A 20141-nucleotide genomic window follows, 5' to 3' on the forward strand; every position below is an offset into this window, starting at 1 on the left:
CATGAATTTTGCTTTGTACCATTCACTTAAAATCGACACATATATATTTCTTACGAGCATGATAAACTTTATGTCCTTTTTACGAGCATTGAGCCTAAAAATCGACATAAATATACTCCTAACGAGCATGACAAACTTTATGTCCTCCTAACGAGCATTATGGTGCTTGTGTCGACACGTACAACAAAATCGCCTTCGTGCAATTTCCATTTGATTATTCTCTGTTTAGGAGCAACAACGTTCACCGTTGTTTGCCATCACAATTACGCGCGAATCCCAAACAGTAGTAAAGCATTTCACAATTGCAAAACCAAATTTTGACGATGAACCACCTGTCCTTCCATTTCTCTCGAATTTTCAAAGAACATTCTTTCTTCTCTTTTCTTTTTTCTTTTTATTCCCTTCTTCTTCCTAATTAACCCTCTCTTCATCATTCTGTAAATCACCATATTACTTCAAAAAAAAAAAAAAAAAAAAAAAAAACCAAGATACAGCAAAATTTAGAGGAGTGAGAAAGCTTAAGAGAGCTTCAACAATGGCGGACCGTTTCTTCCTCAACGAGATGCCCTTGTACATCCCAGAAACTTCGGCTATGGCTTCTTCAATATCTGAAACAGGGGATTCTCTCACTAAGCTTCTTCATCATCCCTACAAATCCCTCTGCGAAATTCTCAACAAAACAGCGCTTGATCTTACAAACACTGTACTTTTCCTTCTGTCTTTTTCTGGGTTATTGTTTTTTGAGCTGAATTTGTGTTTCTGATATCTGGGTGTTATTAATTTCTGTGATTTTCTGGTGCACACCAAGTGTTCGACGATTTGCCTGAACCAAAATTATGTTTGCTGCTGTTTAGGTTGTGAGAGAAACATGGGTGAAGTGTGGAAAACGCGCGCAAGATTATTCGCTTTACACTGGAGCTTTAGGGACTGCTTTGCTGTTATTCAAAGCTTATCAAGTGACAAATAATAAGGGTGATCTTGCTCTGTCTTCTGACGTTATTAAGGCTTGTGATTCTGCTTCTCGTGGTTCCAAGTAATCTTTTTTGTTCCTTTGTTCTATTTTTATTTGATTTGCTGTTCAAACATATATTGTATATACAATTGTTCATTAAAGATTTGAACTTTTAATAATTTCGTTGATTAAATATGCACAAGGAAGTAGTTTGAGTTGTCAGGTTAATGAAACAATGTTTTTCAGAAAAATGATTAGAGTGTATGCGTCATTATCTTGGTTTAAATTTTTTCCTCTGATGTAAGAGGGGATGTAATGAGAAAATGGGACATACAAGGTCTTCAACTCTTTCTATATAAAGGAGGATTGCTATGTCATTTTCAGGTGTAGATTGAGTTGATGAGTTTCACTTGGTAAAAAACCTGTTCAACCTGGATTCATCTGTATCCCAAGTCCTATATTTAACTAGTGTCGGATACTCAACGATTAAATATGGTTGCGGACAATTCAGTATTCTGATATCAGCCAAAAAACATGTGAAGTTTGGTATAGCTACAAGTTCAAATTGGTGATATCAATAGTTTTTTTTATTTATATGGTACTTATATATATATATATATTTTTTTTTCGTTTGTATGGGTTAAATATTTTGTGTAATCTGTAGCCAAAACAGGGAGAAATTCCTTGTTCTATGAAATTACAAGAAAAAACATATCCCAACCCTTGTGAGAGCTGTTTGGGAATGTTATATCACTTGGAAACCCCTAAACTAAACTAATCTGTTGAACTTACTAGCCCTTTTCCTAAACTAGTTTGACTTGAACTTTATAATTGTGAGATGTAGAAAAGGTCCTTAATGTAGGAAATTTAGATTAAAGGAAAGATGCATAACATATGAATGATCTGTAATCTTTGCGAACTGCTCAGTTGTTTCAAATTCTGCTCTCCTTGGCGTATGTTTTGGTACATTTGTCTTTTCAAATAGCTACATTCACTATATAAGCCTCTAAATGCTTCAATGGAAAGTGCAAATTAAGGTAACTATGTATGTGATTGTGAACTCATTAAGGTTGGAGCTTTATGTATAAGAGCAAGCAGTATATACATTAACTTTGGCCATTTTTGTGACAATCTGATCTCAGAAATGTAACTTTCATATGTGGACGGTCTGGCATCTGTGCTCTTGGTGCTGTTGTTGCAAAACAAGCTGGTGATGAGCAATTATTGGACCACTACCTGACACAGTTCAAACAGGTACCTTTCAGGTGAAAAGTGTACGCATTTTAAAGTTAGGCGTTTGGATTTTGATTTAGGGACTATGTTTTTGGTCTGAGCAGATAAAGCTTCTTACTGACCTTCCATATGAGTTGCTTTATGGAAGAGCTGGTTTTCTGTGGTCGTGCTCATTCCTAAACAAGCATATTGGAGAAGGCACCATATCTGATTCCACCATGGTACATTCTATTGACTTTTTTTTCTCTCCTTTTTTCACAAAGCTTTCTCATTCTTTGTCGACTATCCTTATCATATTTAATTAGATTGTGATAAAATAATTTGGATGAAAATTTTCTAGAGAGAAATTGTCACAGACATCATGAAAGCTGGCAGAAAATTAGGAAAGGGGAGATGTCCTTTAATGTATGAGTGGCACGGAAAAAAGTATTGGGGTGCTGCCCATGGCTTGGCTGGAATCATGCACGTCTTGATGGATATGCCGCTGACACCAGATGAGCAAGAAGATGTTAAAGCTGTGCTGCACTATATGATTAGGGGCCGTTTCCCCAGTGGAAATTATCCTTCAAGTGAAGGAAGTGAATCAGATCGTCTGGTTCATTGGTGCCATGGTGCCCCTGGGTTAGCCCTTACCCTAGCAAAAGCAGCTCAGGTAAATTCAATTTTCAGGTGTAGTGACAAACTATTAATTGGCTATCATCATGTCTTTCGTAATAATACTTTGACAATCTTGGATGTTTATACAGAATTATGAGAAAGCTCTTGATTTGTTAGGACTTTTTTACTACATCTACTAGAAGGATGCCTGGATGCGGGGACACTGGATCACTTGTCTCTGTTTTTAGCATTTCCTTTTTTGGTTGTTGGTTTATGTTGTCTATACTAAGACTCTTCTTTTTTAATTCTCAGGTTTTTGGAGATAAGGATCTGCTGCAGGCTGCTGTAGATGCAGCAGAAGTAGTCTGGAATCGAGGTCTACTGAAAAGAGTTGGAATTTGCCATGGTATCAGCGGGAACACCTATGTGTTCCTCGCACTCTACCGTTTAACTGGAAATGCTGAGTATTTGTACAGAGCTAAAGCATTTGCATGTTTTCTGCAAGATAAAGCTGAAAGGCTCATTGCCGAGGGGTTTATGCATGGAGGTGACCGCCCTTATTCATTGTTTGAAGGGCTCGGGGGAATGGCCTATCTGTTTTTGGATATGAATGAACCAAGTGAAGCAAGGTTCCCTGCCTATGAGCTGTAGCTTCTTTTTCAAGAAAAGGGTATGTACATGTGCTGTACTTTTTTGTAGAAACTATACTCGACTACAAAAAAGTTTGCAAGGAAGAGGGAAACCTTAAGGTTTACTAGTGTAGATTTTGTATGACACCACTGCATAGGTAAACATATAAAAAGTTATAAACTATGATGGTATGTAGTCTGGCTTAACCACTAAACTCAAATTTATCTAATTATGGTGGATGTAAATTGGTACTTTAAGTATTCATTAAGTTAATCTGATGTTTATATCTAATCTTGAGTTCCAATACATTATATGTTTCCATTAGTTTTTCCCTTTAAAGATAATTTTCGATTTTTCAATGTTCAGCTTATATGTACGCATTTTGCCTGTACTAACGTTACAATCAGATCCGGAGAGAGGAGGTGTTATAATTGATATGCAACTATTTTACCTGAGAATTCTTATAGTTAATACACTATTTGCCAAAGGGGATTAGTAGATTTTTATTACGAATCACAATCAACTGAACTACTTACAAAGCAAAAGTTTTCTTACAAGCTGCTCATAATCCCAATGACACCACATCTATCTGAAACCCCGGAATTTTTCGATGCTATCGTCTCTCCCAATCACACAAAGTTAGCAGAGGAGCTAGGCAATGTGACATCTGCTTAAGTTTCTATGCCAAACCAACTAGCTTTTCACTGATCTCCCAGACTTTCTTGGCCTTCTGAGGATCACTGGCTTCCTGAGACATCTGGTTCTCAAATGAAGCCGAAGCCTTGTTCCAGCTCCAGTATACACCAGACTTTGTCAAACTGGGGTCACTCACAACCTGAATCACAAACCCAAACACAAGAAATTGTTAGCTTTTTCATAAGTTTCCTGTGATTACATTATGATAGTTTCTGATGGTATGATGATCTTACCTGAGCAAGTCTTTTCCCTGCTTCATCTTCGGAGACATAGCCCTTGGTGACGTACTTTTGGAATGGAGGGAAAAGAGCCCTAAACAAGGGGATATGTTCCCTAAACAAGCCAGTAGTGGCAATGCAGCCAGGGTATAGTGAAGCAAAGGTGATTCCGGTGTCTTCATGGTAACGACGGTGAAACTCCTGCATGGTAAGCATGTTGCAGACTTTACTGTCTTTGTATGCCTTGGCCCCATCAAAATCTCCACCATCTATCATGGCAGAGCTGTTTAGGCCATTCAATCCACCGGCGAGCCCCCTCATGTCTCCTAGGTTGGCCTTTGGTGGCACATTCCCGGCCAATGTGTTCGTGTTACCTAAATAAAATACAGATTACAGGAAAGCATCACAGACTGACCCATGAAGACAGATGTACACGATACTCAATGTGCACCAAAGACTGCATATGCAGAAGAATGTAACATAAAGATAAACAACTTATCAGATTAGATCTGTCAGTAACTTTTCTAGTTACCTGTAATAGATCCGACGATAATGAGCCGCCTAGAAGGATAATCTGACTTGTTCAAGTCCTCAAGCAACAACCTCGAGAGCAAGAAATGGCCAAGATGATTAGTCCCAACACTGAGCTCAAAGCCTTCAGCAGTAAAGGAAGGATCCCGAGCAGTAGGTTGGTAAATAGCGGCATTACAAACCAACACATCAAGGGGACTTCCTGATTGCCTAAAATTGTTCACAAACTGCCTAACACTGTCAAGAGAAGAAAGATCAAGATGCATTATACTATAATTCTCCTTTGACATTCCAGCAGCTTTAGCCGCCCTTTCGGCCTTAAGGAAGTCCCTACACGCCATGATTACATGCCATTTTCCTGTCTCGGCTAATGCTTTTGCAGTTGCAAGTCCTAGACCGGAGGATGCACCGGTGACAATAACACTACCCTTTCTTAGAGTTTTCTTTTGCTCTGATGATGATCTAGTTACTCCTGGTGTCGCCACTGCCGAGGTTTGTGCTCTGATTGGCCCTGCTGCCCTTGTTGCATTGCATTCTCTCTGCCATTAAGTGAAAATTTCATAAAAATGTTCCAAATTTTGCAATTTTATGATCAAATGATAGAACAGATACAATACTAGAAATTACTGTCTATTATTTTACCTTGCATCTCAAAGCAGATGAACTGAAGTCAGCTTTGACATAGTCTGACAGAGATACCCCAAATAAGCTAGAGTCCTTGAATGATGCAGTAGATTTTCCCTACATATACATTAAAATAATAATCTAAGTATATAGTAATCAAAGCACAAAAATTTTATTATTTGCATATTTCCAATTACTCAAAACAATCAATAGGCCATAGGTAAAAGACGTCTAAAGGTGTAGTGTATGGCTGTAACATGTTAAGGTACTAGGACTCATTTAAAGTGACAAAAAACATGTATAACGTGCACTTGAACACGTACTCGTAAGTTTTAATAAACGACCCAATCGAAAATTCTATCATGTCTAGTGACATTGTAGCAATGCATAATGAAAATCTACCTCTTTAGGGATGGACAAGGCAGAAGGAAGCAAAGAAGCTTGGAGAGCCATTTTTTGGTATATTATATGAACCTAAAAACTTATAACTTGATGTTTAATGTTTTGAGTGAAATGTAATGTTAAAGTGTTGATATTTAAGATACTTATTATGGAGGGGCCAACTATTTATAAAGAGTTGTTTGGACAAATAAGAAAAAAGTTATGGGGTGTTGAGGATATGTGTGGATAGGATAATTTTGGTGGAATTTATCTGCCACTTCATTACTCATTGGCCAATCAAAATTTTAGTTTTAGATTTCTTGTAGATCTTTCTAGAATTTTTAGTTGAAAAAAAAAAAAGGAAAATCCACTTGAAGTTGAGGCACAAAGTTTTAGATGAACCACTCCTAGCTAGTATGGGCTGGTCATATAATTTACAGGATATAATGAATGAGATAATATATGATGGGAATGTATTGACAAAGTGTAGTGCATATATGAAATATGTGAAGATGTAGGCAAAGTAAGAAGATGTAGGCAAAGTAATTGCTAATTTTAATTTGGGAGTTGCAATATAAGAGTATGTTTAGTTGACACCGTTTAATTTTTATACTATTCACATATTACACTTTGATTTGCTTTATTGATTTATAGATACGATAAAACATAGTCATGTAAAATCTTGTTTGAATCGTCACGATGTATATTTTAGTAATATCCACTTTTTTGATTTAAAATGTTTATAATGAGAGATATTAATCGTTAAAAAAATATTTAGGCAAGCGTGATAATAGAAATGTATCAACTGAAATAATAATAAAAAAAAAAAAAAACAGAGGAAGTATGTTGTTTCATTAAGGACAAACACATATATCAAATGATGACTTAATAGTTAATACATTTGTATTGTTTTCAAATAAGTAATTTACACTGTAATTTTATTTTTTTTTTAATACAAAATTAGAGATGTTAAAAAATCTCAAATAAAAAAAAATCTTATTTGAGCTTATTTTTTTAACATAAATAAATAAATAAAATTATACTTCGTATTAATTAGATGATAAGTTAATTAATGAAATAAGGCAAACTAAACCTAGCAAGTAGAAATTGTATGCGTATAATCATTATAATGAATTAGATATGTATTTAAAATTGTATACTACACCTGAAATACAAGTACTTCATGCACAACTTATCGACTTATTGTCGTACGTTACAGACTTATCGTCATATGTTACAGCAGGACCAAAGAAAATTAGTCCAAACTCCTTGATGAATGCATTTTATTCGATTTTTGGTTTACTTAAACCCTTACAAAATAAAAACTAGTTTAGAAAATAGCAATTCTAATCAACATACTTCTTCTGTTTTTTCTTATAAGTATGATGATTGAAATTTCACACTTGTCAATGCACATATTTGACTGCTAATATCTCTAACTAGGTTAAAATCCCGTGCAATGCACGGCTGTTAACTATTTTTGACAATAATATTACAAAATACTACATAAAGTATATAAAAGATATTCAGAAATATTTTATTTGGGTATATATGAAATATAATTGTCAAAGTGGAAAGAAAATATCATGAGGTATAAATAGTTTACTTATAAATTTTGCAAAAAAAAAAAAAAAAAAAAAAAAAAAAAAAAAAAAAAGTGAAAGGCGGGAAATTTTTTCACAAGGTCATGACAAGCGTCATGGAAGGATTTGCTTTTAGTATAGGTTAATAGATTGTCATTTAGTAAAAATTTTATATATATATATATATACACTAGGGATTCTTACGCGCGCAAATGGCTAGCCCTTTAAGGAGAATTATTATTGGTGGTCTTTATGCCTTATGCATATTTGCATGGTATATATTTTATTATATATATTTGCATAGTAATTTTTTAGTACTTATTTATGAGACTAATTAAATAAATTAAACAAGTCATCATATAATCACATATTTAGTAAAAAAATGGAGAGTGTAAAAAATGGAGAGTCTAAACTCTAAAAAATTCTTTAAATATTGAAATAAACACAAATAATTAATCAATTTTGGTGATTCAAGAGACAATTTTAAGGCTTTAGAATTCAATGAGGGTAAATATGTAAAAGAATATTTTTAGGGATATAAATGTCCATACACTATTCATAAGAGTATTTTCTCACTTTTTATAAGGTAGGGATATATATATATATATATATATATATATATATATATATATATATATATATATATATATATATATATATATATATATATATATATATATATATATATATATATATATAGGGGGAGGCTCTCATGAGAATTTTTCTTATGTGAGAATTTTTCTTATGTGAGAACACTCTTTATGTTCTAAATTTTTACTTGTATGTTCTAAATTTTAAATCTGATGTTCTAAACTTTTCCTTAGGTGTTCTAAATTAAATCAAATGTTCTAATTTAGTATTCACATGTTCTAAACCATAAATTAGTTAAGTTTAATATCATAAATTTTAAATAACTTGTTCCAAAATTTTAACTTATATGTTCTAAATTTTAAAATGTGTGTTCTAAGATTTTTAATTATATGTTCTAAATTTTAAAATGTGTGTTCTAAGATTTTTAATTATATGTTCCAGATTTTAAAGCTTATGTTCAAAATTTTTACTCGTATGTTCTAAATTTTTTACTCACACTTTCTATATTCTATATTTGTTTGTTCTAAATTTTTATTCACATGTTCATAATCTTAAATCAAATGTTCTAAATTGTACTCATATGTTTAAAATTTCATAAAGCAGATTTTATAAATTTTTAATCACTTGTTCTAATTCTTAAATCAAATGTTTTAAACATATTACTCACTTTGATGTTCTAAATTATTACTCAGACGTTCTAAATTTTAATTTCAGACGCATGTTCTAAATTTTTACTCGTATGTTCTAAACTTTTACTCACATGTTCTAAATTTAAAATCAGTTCTCATATAAGTATGAATTCTCACATATGAACCTATTCTCACCGGATCCCTCCCCTATATATATATATATATATTCTCGTGAGAATTTTCTTATGTGAGAACACTCTTTATGTTCTAAATTTTTACTCGTATGTTCTAAATTTTAAATTTAATGTTCTAAATTTTTCCTTAGGTGTTCTAAATTAAATCAAATGTTCTAATTTAGTACTCACATGTTCTAAACCATAAATTAGTTAAGTTTAATATCATAAATTTTAAATAACTTGTTCCAAAATTTTAACTTAAATGTTCTAAATTTTAAAATGTGTGTTCTAAGATTTTTAATTATATGTTCCAGATTTTAAAGCGTATGTTCTATTTTTTTACACATATGTTCTAAATTTTTTACTCACACTTTCTATATTCTATATCAGTTTGCTCTAAATTTTTATTCACATGTTCATAATCTTAAATTAGATGTTCTAAATTTTACTCATATGTTTAAAATTTCATAAAGCATATTTTATAAATTTTTAATCACTTATTCTAATTCTTAAATCAAATGTTCTAAACATATTACTCACATAGATGTTCTAAATTATTACTCAGATGTTCTAAATTTTAATTTCAGACACATGTTCTAAATTTTTATTCGTATGTTCTAAACTTTTACTCACATGTTCTAAATTTAAAATCAATTCTCATATAAGTATGAATTCTCACATATGAACCTATTCTCACCAGATCCCTCCCCTATATATATATATATATATATATATATATATATATATATATATATATATATATATATATATATATATATATATATATATATATATATATATATATATAACCGGATATTTTAAACCATTTCAAGTCGAATCCAACAAGACGTCATAATATTACAGTTATTTAAAACGAAAGAAGTAATTTTTTTAAAGAGTGATGGAAACAATAATATACTTCCTCTGTTCTTTTTTACTCGACCTGTTTCTTTTATCACGCTTGCCAATGCAAAACTTTAGCAATCAATAATTTTAATTCTCCTAAATTAAAAATTATAAAAGTTGTATATTATAATAATACTTACTGTGAAAAATTCAAAAAGATACCACATGAATATATTTTTCCTTGTATATCATTCATAAAAGACGGTCAAAGGAGGGGTGATGAATAGTGTAAAAGTCAAAGCGGGTCAAGTAAAAACAAACGGAGGAAGTAGCTCATATTACACGGGCCTAAAATATTTTAGTAGAATGAGAACTCAATATGTAGTGCAAAGAAAACACGAGCTTCCAAAGTAACTCGCGACCAAGCCAATTTTTAAAACTCGAGTTCTCCAAAGTCCTAAAGCTTAATAGTACCTTTATTAAGTTGTTCATCATTGGAACAAGAAAAATAAATAGTAAAGCATCTTTAAATTGCACGCAATCTCCAACTGTTAACCGAAAGATATTATTGAGTTGTTCATCTTTGTAATAAGGAGTTGCATAAACCCCAAATCATTCCAACAATGCTTAATTGCTTATTGTCAAAGTCACTTGTACCTTTATGGGACTTGCACAAATCAACAATTTAAAAAATTAAGAAAAAACTAGATTGAAGATGTAAGTATTTTAGTCCAACACAAAATTCAAGAATCCATCGCCAAAAAAAATAAAAAAAATAAATAAATAACTCTGTAATTTGTTAAGCAAACAAGTTCTTTTGTACTTCGCATATGTTAAATTCACAACCTGATTGTGGTCACATACAAGAATTTGTGTTTGTAATTTATCTCGAATATTAGGATAAATTCACAACCTGCTTGTTGAAGCACATTTAACGGCCCATTTGATAGCCGGTTATTAAGAGAAGAAAAAAAAAAAAAAAAAAAGAGGTTGGTAATAAAACTTAGTTTTTTCAATCATTAGATAAGTAAAAAGCATAAACATGAAATAGTAAATTGTCGCAGAGTGATTCAAGGTCGGAATTGATGGGCAAAAACAAGAAGGGGCAAAATAATAATCTCCAACTAGAAAAAAATGATTACTGACAAAATGCACAGATAATGATGATTACAGGATGTCATTTCACATGATAATGAGATCTGACATTTGCCTAACATAACATTTTTATATAAACTACTACACTGGTGCACATGAATACTGTGTAAAACAAATGTGAATGAATTTTGTGAAAAGAATTCATTAAACTCAATAAGCTTTGTGGCATAACTCTACAATTTTGGATTACATTTAATCCATCATTTTTCTAAATGCAGGGTGTAAAACTTTTTACCCTCCTCTATTTTCTTTTTCTTTTTTTTTTTTAATTATAAAACTCTTTTTTCTCTCCCATTCCTCCAATAAATCTGTACTTCTTCCTCAATGCTCGAATACGTCGCAAGCAAGAAATGAAACTCATAAATAATACAAATCTCTCCCTGTACATGATATGGAAACAAAGGCGAACAAAAATCATACCTATATCCGCACTGGCAATCCATAATTTAGAAAAGTTCTAATTTCCCCTTTGAGGCCAGCGGTTACAATCACCAATCCCCAAGCAGCCCTGTTTTGAAGCACTCCATTGGAGAAGTCCAAACTAACACGAGGACTCCGGTTCTTGGTGGCTAGAAGAAGCTTCTCTTCCGGCCACGTCGATGAAATTCTATCAAAGAAATAGCTGTTGGGTGCATTGGAAATTGTACCATGGAAAGGACTATTGCTGCAACCTGATGCAGGAGAGCTATCATTTCCGGTAAACTCCTCCACTGGTGTCGGAGGGTGGTTGGTTGTTGAGACCTCCTCCGAATGACGGCGGATCCCATTTTGCTCTTCAGAGCATAGATCTTGGGGTCCCCACGGTTCACCCATACCAGGCCATGGGATAGCCACAGATACATCTTGACAGTGGAAATGCTCATAAGAGCGTGTGACTGTCACTCCTTTGCTCCGACTAGGCCTGGACTCACCTTCATGTTTCCACACATACACGTGAGAATCCTCACTGGCACACACCACATACTTGCCATTCGCAGTGAGGGAGGCTGAGATTTGACTGTTTGTGTTGCGAAACCCTATTTTAAGATGGAATTGGATTTAAACCGATATTTAGGACACCAGATAAACAGACATCATTGCACAGCAGAATGTAGAACATCATAGCTAATTTTAACCAATTCAAGAACATCATAATCTGATTCACATAATGAAGACAACTTTCTTCCAATCTTCTAGGCCTAGCTTCATTTTTTCAAACACAGTCAAAGGCTCAAGCGACCTTTCTTACACACGGAGTAACTCGACTTTGCACAAACATGGTTTTACTTATTTAACCTGAATTTTTATAGTAGATATGCACAAAACAGTGATGATAATCACTGAATGAATCCTTGAATCTTGTAAGTTCTAGTTTATTATTTATTGTAAACCCAGCCCAATGACTACAAGTGACCAGGCAACATTAAATGAAAATCCTAGCAGAGCTAGGCATAAAAGGCGCTCCTCAAATTCTCAATACAACTAGGGTATAAATTCAGATTAATTCCAGAAGATCGCAAGCCTAGCAGTACTATTCAATTTGAAAACTAAGTACTTTAAATGTTTTAAAAAAAAAAAAAAAAAAAAAAAAAAAAAAAAAAAAAAAAAAAAAAAACAAACCAGAATGTACTATTTAAATACTAAGCCTTTCTAAGCAAATGGTATCTAATGCAGCTCTCAGATTTAGCACACGACACTTTGACGAGTTATACCAAGGGACCACGTGTATGGGACCATCAATTTAAATGGAGTTCTGAAAGATTACTAAATCACATGACAATCGTAACCACAAAGGCAAAAATCTGCATGGACATGCAAAAGATTAAGACACAAGGGAGATTTCCACACCATATCATGACTTCGAGAAACGAAATGCAGGTGCATCACACATGTAATCTTGCTCGAAAATATCAGACCCAGAAGTAGAACTAGAGTACGCAATACATTTTGATAATCATTTCATTACAGGGATAAAAATACCCCATATATCGTCAGGTACAAAGCTATATGAAGTTCTTGATCTATCACATTTTCCTAATTATTAGAAGGCAAATGGAACCAAAAGAACAGCTAGTCAGCTACTATTTTTAGAGGGTGCATGGAACCCTACATCTATACAGTGTAACAAATCAACAATGGACAATATAAACTCTAAGGAACAATGAGAAGCAGAAGACACTAGGTCAGAAAGCAATCTACATACTCAGCATTTATCATAGACTAGGTATTCAGTCAATAGTTTCTGCAGATTGTTAATCCTTCCAACTTCCGATTCCACACTCTGACTTTCACACACTATTTTCTATATCATGAGAACAATTTCACTTTTAATACCCATGTCTTATATATCTTCCCAAAAGAATTTACACCAATGACTTTTGTAATTCACAGTTGAAGGCCAATTTTCACTCTTAAATATAAGACTGACTAATGAGAGGCATGAAGAATTGGTGATATTAGAGAATATATGAGAAATATTTCAAGAGATCCAAGAGGCCTTTTTTAATTTGAAGGGGTGATATTAAAGTTGAAGATATCATACCCTTAAATTTGACAGCCTGGCTTAAAACATCACATTAATAAGCCATAGGTATATCCGTATATATAATGTCACGATCACATAAAGTGCTGTAACTTTCAGCCAACAAAATTTTCAAAAACATAATGATGCCAGCAATATCAGCTTAGTGCCACAGGATTAGACACAAGTAATTATCATCTTTAGGATCCCAGACAGATTGGCAAGTAACAAACACCCCCTTTAAGCACCAATAGAATATGTTCCTACACTATGTAATGTATGTATCCTCCATGAAAAGGTACGCATCCCCATAAACATCATTAGCTCACACCTAATATGTTTACCATACATGCCCTCTTTCTGACTTCATATGATGAGTAAAGTATAAATTCAACACAGTACCATGAGTTCTACAATCCGACTCCAAATAACTCTGCTCTAAACATAACACAATTGGTCTACCATTGCACCACAAAAGACCTCTTTCTCACTTTTTAACATACAGATTCAAATCAGTACTAATGGGGTCCACAATCTGACTCTACCACAGATAGCTCTGCTGATGATTTTGCTCAATACTTAACACAATTAGTCAGCTATTTGCACCATAAACCCACAGCATTTTTGTTTGAAATGGTACTACATTCATCAATTAATATCTTGCTCATCAAAGCTTAATCTATAAAGAACACATTCCCGCCCAACAATGAAGCCCATTATCACATAGATTATGGTAACTCACTACCTATACAAAATCTAACACAATAAAAGGACAAAACAACAGAGCCTAATGACTAGAAATTGATTCAAGAATTGACAACATGATGACAGCCAATTTTGATTCAAAAGGCATATTTAAATCTCTACATTGCTTCCAGCACAACAGAATCACGGTAAGCATTCTGGTCAGCTACACGTAGAAACTACTACACCACCTCCCTCCCAAACAAAATAATAATAAAAGTAACAGAACAAAAAATGAAGCCCCCATAAACTTCAGAGTAAGAGTAGCCACAAGGGAGGTAAGAGTAGCCACAAACTCCTCTACCCCCTGATCTTCATAACATTCACACAACATCAATAGCGAAGAGAGAGAAAACAAAAAAGGTCAGACAAATAGCAGCTACATAATGTACCTTTAAATTTGTGAGCCAGATCCAAACCATCAATAACCCGAATTCGTGAATCTGCAGACGTTATCAAAACTTCCGAAGAACTCCCAGGTGCAAACTGCTCAGTGAAAGAAAGCATATTTCAGCAGATGGGACAAGTAGGAATGCAATAGAGCTACACTTGAAAACATGCTGAAACTAAAAGCAGCAGACTAATTTTCCAACCATAGAAAGAATAAACTACTCACTTGGAAACCAGTTATTTTTTTGAGGTGGGATTTTTTCTTTTTATTTTGTAGGTTGATTTGGCACTTCTGTTGCAGCTTATTTTCTGGAACCACAGTAGAAAAAAACCAGTGCATAAGATTTAAGAAATGCACATTATACAACCAAATCATATAAAGCACATTTAAGACTGCATTGGACTATACCAGATGTGTTGTATAGGCGGCAGCTTCCCTTATATGAACCAACCAATGCACCCTTCAAATATAAACTAGTTCAGGATACCACAAATAGCAAAATGATCAATACGGTTTCAAAAACACTTTTAACACATTCCAATATACCTGACCATCTGGAGTATAACAGGCAGCAGTAACCATCTCATGCAGATCATTCCAATCAACAACTTGACGGTCAGGAATGCTCCATATGCGGACTTTGGCATCTAGGGATCCACTGATGAAGTATCTATCATCAACAGGATTGAACTGGATGCAAGTTACTGTGCAAAGAGAAAGTACAGTCTTAAGAAAATTAAAAAAGCAAACAGCTATAAACTAGCAAACTACAATGCAGAAAATCATCATCAATGGAAAACTGTGTAACTTCCTCTGACATCTCGTAAAAAAATAAATAAATAAATAAAACCCTCTGATGCAGAACAGCAAAGATGGATTTTTAAATTAATAAACAAGAGGGGTGGGATCTTTTTCTTTTTTTTTTTTTTTTTTTTTGACGGGAGAGGGGTGGGATCTAGAAAACGAAAAGCATGCTTACCATAGTCACTGTGGGAAAATATTTTCAAACAAGTCTTGCTGGACAAGTTCCACAGACGCACTGTCTTATCCATTGAGGATGAAAGTAAAAGCTGAAAAGGAAAATTGGAATCAAAGATTAATGGAAATCAACCTCAAAGTACTGTACTAACTAATCAGTATCACCAATTGATAAATGGGTCATAGAAGCTGACATCTTTTGTCACAGACTTGGTGCTAACTAAAAAGTTCATCAAAAATATTCATTTACTGTAATAATTAATGAATAAGTATCACCAATTAGTTAACGGTGATTGTCCAAAGATAATCCCAATTTGAAGAGTTCCTAAATAATCCAAAGTATGGGCTCCCTCATGAAAGTCAACCCCAAATAACAGGGTTATATTTTTCCAATTTATTTATTTATCATACATTTAAAGCATCAAAATATTGATGATTGTTTTACATTTTGCTAAATGTTGAATTAAGCAGCTGAAAAAAAGGTATTAGGGTCTATTGTAAGGAAGAATATTTAAATATTTAATTGACTGCACATATAGGATACAAAGTAAGGGGAGGGAAGATAAAACAGAAGATGAGAAGGGTGATAAGGATTTCAGGCTCATAAATTAGCAGAGGGAGAGAGTAATCATTGACCGGGGGCTTTGGGTTATAAATTAGCAAAGGTGGGGCAATAAGGAAAGAAATTTAAAGAGGGTTCTTTTAGGTCTATATTTCTATGAATTATTTATGGGAGGTGGGGGGATAAATAAGCTGTTTTTGGAATGATCTGTAATAACATGCGAAGCAACAAATGGTGGACAGGTGAATTGAATAAAGAGGAAGGATATAACTTGTAAAGATAGACAGAAAGAGAGAGCACATCTTTCAGCCAAGGATTATGGGAAGAGGATATTTAGTGAGGAAGGACTAAGGATTATACTCCTATACAACAGAAAAGAGAGGACACTATGCCATGTAAGTTAGGGGCATTTCAGAGCTGAATTATTCCGTGAGTATTCAAGTTATAATTATTAACCAATATGGCCAAACCACTATAAACGCCAAAACGTATTCATAGTTTAAGGACCAACAAGAATGTGGTACTTAAAATGTTATGTTCAACAATTGTAGATGTATAACGCTGTTATGTGCTTAATTGTTTGAAATAATGTTAAAAGTTAAAACTTCATTCTACAAACTTAGATGATAGTCATGATACTTTAAGCAGAAACACTGTAGAATAAACTTTAACAACAGTCAAACATCAATTCAAATCCCGTGTTCAAACAGGCTTTTCCATTTCCAATAGAAACCACTAAGGCATTCACAAGAATGTGGTACGTAAAAAGCTATGTTCAACAATAGATACCACTGAGGCATTTACAAGAATAAAACTCAGCATCACTATAATTTACAGGTAAAACAAACATTCAAGCCTAAGCACGATAGAATGAGACAAAATGATACTATGGAGAGGAAAAAATGAAATCACACATCACTAACCTGAGATTTGGACCAGGAGAGATCAAGCACGTCGTCTGAATGTCCCTGAAATGAACAAATTGGTTTTTCTGACAGCCCAAAAACAGTCTCTGGAACCTTGATATGGTCCAAGCTCACAGATTTTCGGCTGATTGATGGCCTACCCCTCCTCTTTTTCTCCAATGGATTATCCAAGCTCGGAGGAATTAAATTTGGTTCAGGTGACCCATTTGCCAAGATAAGAAGACTCAAACTCGCATCATCGGGTCTATCCATCAAAAGTTCACCCTTCCTCTCTGATTCAACCACTTGCCAAACATGTATTACGCAATCCTCACCAGCACTTGCCAGGAACCTCCCATCTAAGCTAAACTTTATTGTCCAGATAGACCCATTATGGGCCTGAATTTCCTGGCTTTTATACAATGCTGTAAGGTCCTTAACCGATTTCCCATACTGCCGAACCCGAACCCTCTCTGGTCCATGGAATGAAGTATCCTGACTATCATCAGTAGCAGAGCTGGACCTGCGCCCACCTTTCTCCGAAGAGGTATCCCTCTCATCGCTGCTACGTCTTTCCCTGTAGCCTGTAACACTACTAGCCACATTCTTGATACTTCTAAACCAGCTAACCTTCTTCTTCGACTTAGATCCATTATCACCATTACCATTAGACTCACCACAATCCTTGTTATTGTTAAGCTGATCCTCCACATTTTGCCGTCTCATTAACTCCTGAACAATGGGGGAATGCCCGACACTCATCTCGAATTCCTCCATAGTCAAATGCCTCCCAGTCCCAACCTCCTTAAGCTTATTCCACATCCCATCTTCCCTAACCTCCTTCACCACAAACTCTTCCCCATTATCAAGATTCTTAATTGTACACACCTTTTCTCTCTCACTCTCCTCAACCCCACTTCTGCAAACCTTCCCATCACCACACTCCACCTCTATCTCACTGATCCCTTGTTGCCGGATACCACTCCTCCACACCGGCAGCTTATTAGAACCATCCAAACCCGACACTGAAACCGACCCAATACACCCATTACTCACCAAATTATCAACAACTCCATTACAGTTACCTTCATTATAGATATTATTAATTTTAATATCATTATGGTTACCAACATCAACATTGAACTTAATATTATTATCCCTTTTACTATTTCTATATACAGTATCAGAAACAGAACGAATTGAAAGAATTGAAGAAGAAGAACAAGTAGTATTACTAGTAGAAGAAAAGGAAGCAGAATTACACTGATCCGATTTCGACCGGTTTATAGCCAATGAGACATCATCCTCAGCTGATTTGAAAGGCTGGTCAGCAGAGCACCCAATCATATGATGATCAAACGACGCAGATCGGACCGTGGCGTTGTTACGCCGTGCCAAAGACGGGTCAGCCGACAATCCCAACGCCCGAAGAAGCCGATCACGGCGCTGCTCAAGCGAGGAGAGAGAAAACGACTCAGAAGAAACCCAAACATCATAGTTTTGCGCCGACATTGGGAATTTCGGAACCCCAGAAGAGTTACTACTCTTGCCGCCATAACTATGGTGATGAAGGTGATGACTACTACGGTGTCGGCGAGGGGACAAAACGGTGTCGTTATCATCCTCAGAATTCGATGTAGATGAATTTGAAGAAGATAGGATCCGATCAAGAGATTCGTAAAACCTTTCTTCTTCTTCTACTAATTTGGGTAATTTCTCTTCTTCTTCTTCCTCCTCCTCTTCTTCGTTTTTGCTCATGGTAAGAGCATTTCCGGAGAAATGGAGGAATACCCACGAAGAGAGAGAAAGAGAACGAAAATGGGTTTCAGTTCTCTTTCTCTCTCTTAGTCTTCTTCTTCGCACGGCCTGGTCGTGCGGTTGAATGGGGGTGTATTATTGCTAGGTTTGGATGGGATCAAAGAGGAGAGAGAAAATGGGGATCGAATGAAGAGGGAATTCCCAGAAAAAGTAAGGATTAAATTGGGGAAATTGCAGATCCGAGGAGAGAGAAAATGGAAGTAGGTCGTGCAATTGAGCAAATTACAGGTTGGTTTTTGGGGAGAAAGAGAGGAGTGAAGAGAGAGGAAAGTGTGGAGGTTTTGAGGGTGTGCGGTGTGACCGTGTGAGGTGGTTCTTCTTGTTCTACTCGTATTTCTCCGGCTACTTTTTTTTTTGTTTTTATTTTTATTTTTATTTTTATTTTTTAAGCTTTTTTATTTAATTTTAATTTATTTTAAATTTTTGGGGGTGGGGGGTTGGGTTTTTATGGAAGAGTACTAGAGTAGTAAATGAGGGACTTGATATGATATGATAATTTCTAGTACTAGTCTATAAGACTATAACTATACTTCTATTTTGTTTGTTTAGGTATCAATAATTTTTATGTACTTGTTGGTAAAGTAGTGGTAGTGATCCTTTGTGTAAGATTTAGGATGGTTTTCTCTTTGATTTCTTGTTTATTAGAGTGAGATCAAGATGTAAGTGAGATCGAGATGTATTGCAAATTAGTTAAAATATTGTTATTCCCAAAACCTTAAGCAGATTTAGTGACAAGGAAGCTCGTGGGCTCTCACTAGGTTGTGTAGAAACAACTTAAGGATAGAGATTTCTTTACCATTTCCCCTCACACCCAAGGGGTCTTGCTTGCAAATTCAGGCTAACTTGACACGTGAGAGGATCCAATTCGATAGTGTCTTCTCTTTACCAAAATAAAAATAGCAATTATAATGGATCCTTATGTGGAAGCACTGCATCAATTATTGGAATGTCAATCTCTATCTAATTATTCTCAAGTCTCATATTTTTCCATATCAAAATAAAATAGAAAAGGGAAAAAAAAATATGATAATGCTGCCACCTTTTTATCTAAATAAAGAGATCAAAAATCAAAACAATCCAAAATAAAACTCATTTTAGCATTTGTTTATAATCATTATATTCCAAATATAAACTCATTTTAAGAGGCTTGTTTATGATCATTCTATTCTGAGAGTAAGGGATAACTTTAATAGGTTTCCTTTCGGTTCAAGGAACTATTGGGATAAGAAGTTTACCTTCCTCTACTATTTCTCTACCTTATAAAAAGTAGGAGATTGTGCTTATGAATAGTGCACGGATGTACATACCCTTCAAAATGTTTGTTTACGTTCTTACCCCTATATTTAATTTCTTACATTTATGTCTTTCCACGTTTACAAATGTAATGAGTGTTGAGCTTTC

The 20141-nt window shown here is 34.4% G+C and overlaps 3 protein-coding genes across 5 annotated transcripts; 1 reads left to right on the forward strand and 2 right to left on the reverse strand.

Moving 5' to 3' along the window:
• The first annotated feature begins 114 nt into the window (after positions 1-114).
• On the forward strand, positions 115-3669 carry LOC145629289 (lanC-like protein GCR2). The gene is made up of 6 exons (XM_081681843.1): positions 115-703; positions 855-1033; positions 2095-2206; positions 2290-2406; positions 2526-2837; positions 3095-3669. Exons 1-6 carry the CDS (start codon positions 536-538, stop codon positions 3431-3433), a joined length of 1227 nt encoding a protein of 408 aa, XP_081537969.1. The 5' UTR covers positions 115-535; the 3' UTR covers positions 3434-3669.
• Positions 3670-3890: 221 nt separating this feature from the next.
• Positions 3891-6039, reverse strand: LOC145629290 (protochlorophyllide reductase-like). Its single transcript, XM_081681844.1, has 5 exons — positions 5884-6039; positions 5500-5598; positions 4859-5396; positions 4342-4700; positions 3891-4247 (listed from the first exon to the last, which is right to left on the reverse strand). Exons 1-5 carry the CDS (start codon positions 5932-5934, stop codon positions 4092-4094), a joined length of 1203 nt encoding a protein of 400 aa, XP_081537970.1. The 5' UTR covers positions 5935-6039; the 3' UTR covers positions 3891-4091.
• Positions 6040-10942: 4903 nt separating this feature from the next.
• LOC145629291 (uncharacterized) lies at positions 10943-19156 on the reverse strand. Of its 3 annotated transcripts, none has more exons than XM_081681847.1 (8): positions 18185-19156; positions 16941-17947; positions 15457-15547; positions 15024-15181; positions 14886-14937; positions 14703-14785; positions 14479-14572; positions 10943-11858 (listed from the first exon to the last, which is right to left on the reverse strand). In XM_081681847.1, exons 1-8 carry the CDS (start codon positions 18678-18680, stop codon positions 11263-11265), a joined length of 2577 nt encoding a protein of 858 aa, XP_081537973.1. In that variant the 5' UTR covers positions 18681-19156; the 3' UTR covers positions 10943-11262. The 3 variants fall into 3 exon arrangements, with proteins under 3 accessions (XP_081537973.1, XP_081537972.1, XP_081537971.1); XM_081681846.1 differs by having other exon boundaries at positions 16941-18007; XM_081681845.1 differs by having other exon boundaries at positions 16941-19156.
• Positions 19157-20141: the final 985 nt, after the last annotated feature.

Source organism: Chenopodium album, chromosome 4 (assembly GCF_948465745.1).
Source record: "Chenopodium album chromosome 4, dcCheAlbu1.1, whole genome shotgun sequence".
NCBI lineage: Eukaryota > Viridiplantae > Streptophyta > Magnoliopsida > Caryophyllales > Amaranthaceae > Chenopodium > Chenopodium album.

Bases quoted from the DNA above. Each gene is read 5' to 3' on its own strand.
- LOC145629289 (XM_081681843.1), top strand. From the start codon at position 536: ATGGCGGACCGTTTCTTCCTCAACGAGATGCCCTTGTACATCCCAGAA. The intron at 1,034-2,094 runs GTAATCTTTTTT...ATCTGATCTCAG, and splicing joins TCTGCTTCTCGTGGTTCCAA to AAATGTAACTTTCATATGTG. The intron at 2,207-2,289 runs GTACCTTTCAGG...TGGTCTGAGCAG, and splicing joins ACCTGACACAGTTCAAACAG to ATAAAGCTTCTTACTGACCT.
- LOC145629290 (XM_081681844.1), bottom strand. From the start codon at position 5,934: ATGGCTCTCCAAGCTTCTTTGCTTCCTTCTGCCTTGTCCATCCCTAAA. The intron at 5,397-5,499 runs GTAAAATAATAG...ACTTAATGGCAG, and splicing joins CATCTGCTTTGAGATGCAAG to AGAGAATGCAATGCAACAAG. The intron at 4,701-4,858 runs GTAACTAGAAAA...TATTTTATTTAG, and splicing joins TATCGTCGGATCTATTACAG to GTAACACGAACACATTGGCC.
- LOC145629291 (XM_081681845.1), bottom strand. From the start codon at position 18,680: ATGAGCAAAAACGAAGAAGAGGAGGAGGAAGAAGAAGAAGAGAAATTA. The intron at 15,182-15,456 runs GTAAGCATGCTT...CTCTTTGCACAG, and splicing joins ATTTTCCCACAGTGACTATG to TAACTTGCATCCAGTTCAAT. The intron at 14,573-14,702 runs GTGAGTAGTTTA...TTCACTGAGCAG, and splicing joins AAAAAATAACTGGTTTCCAA to TTTGCACCTGGGAGTTCTTC.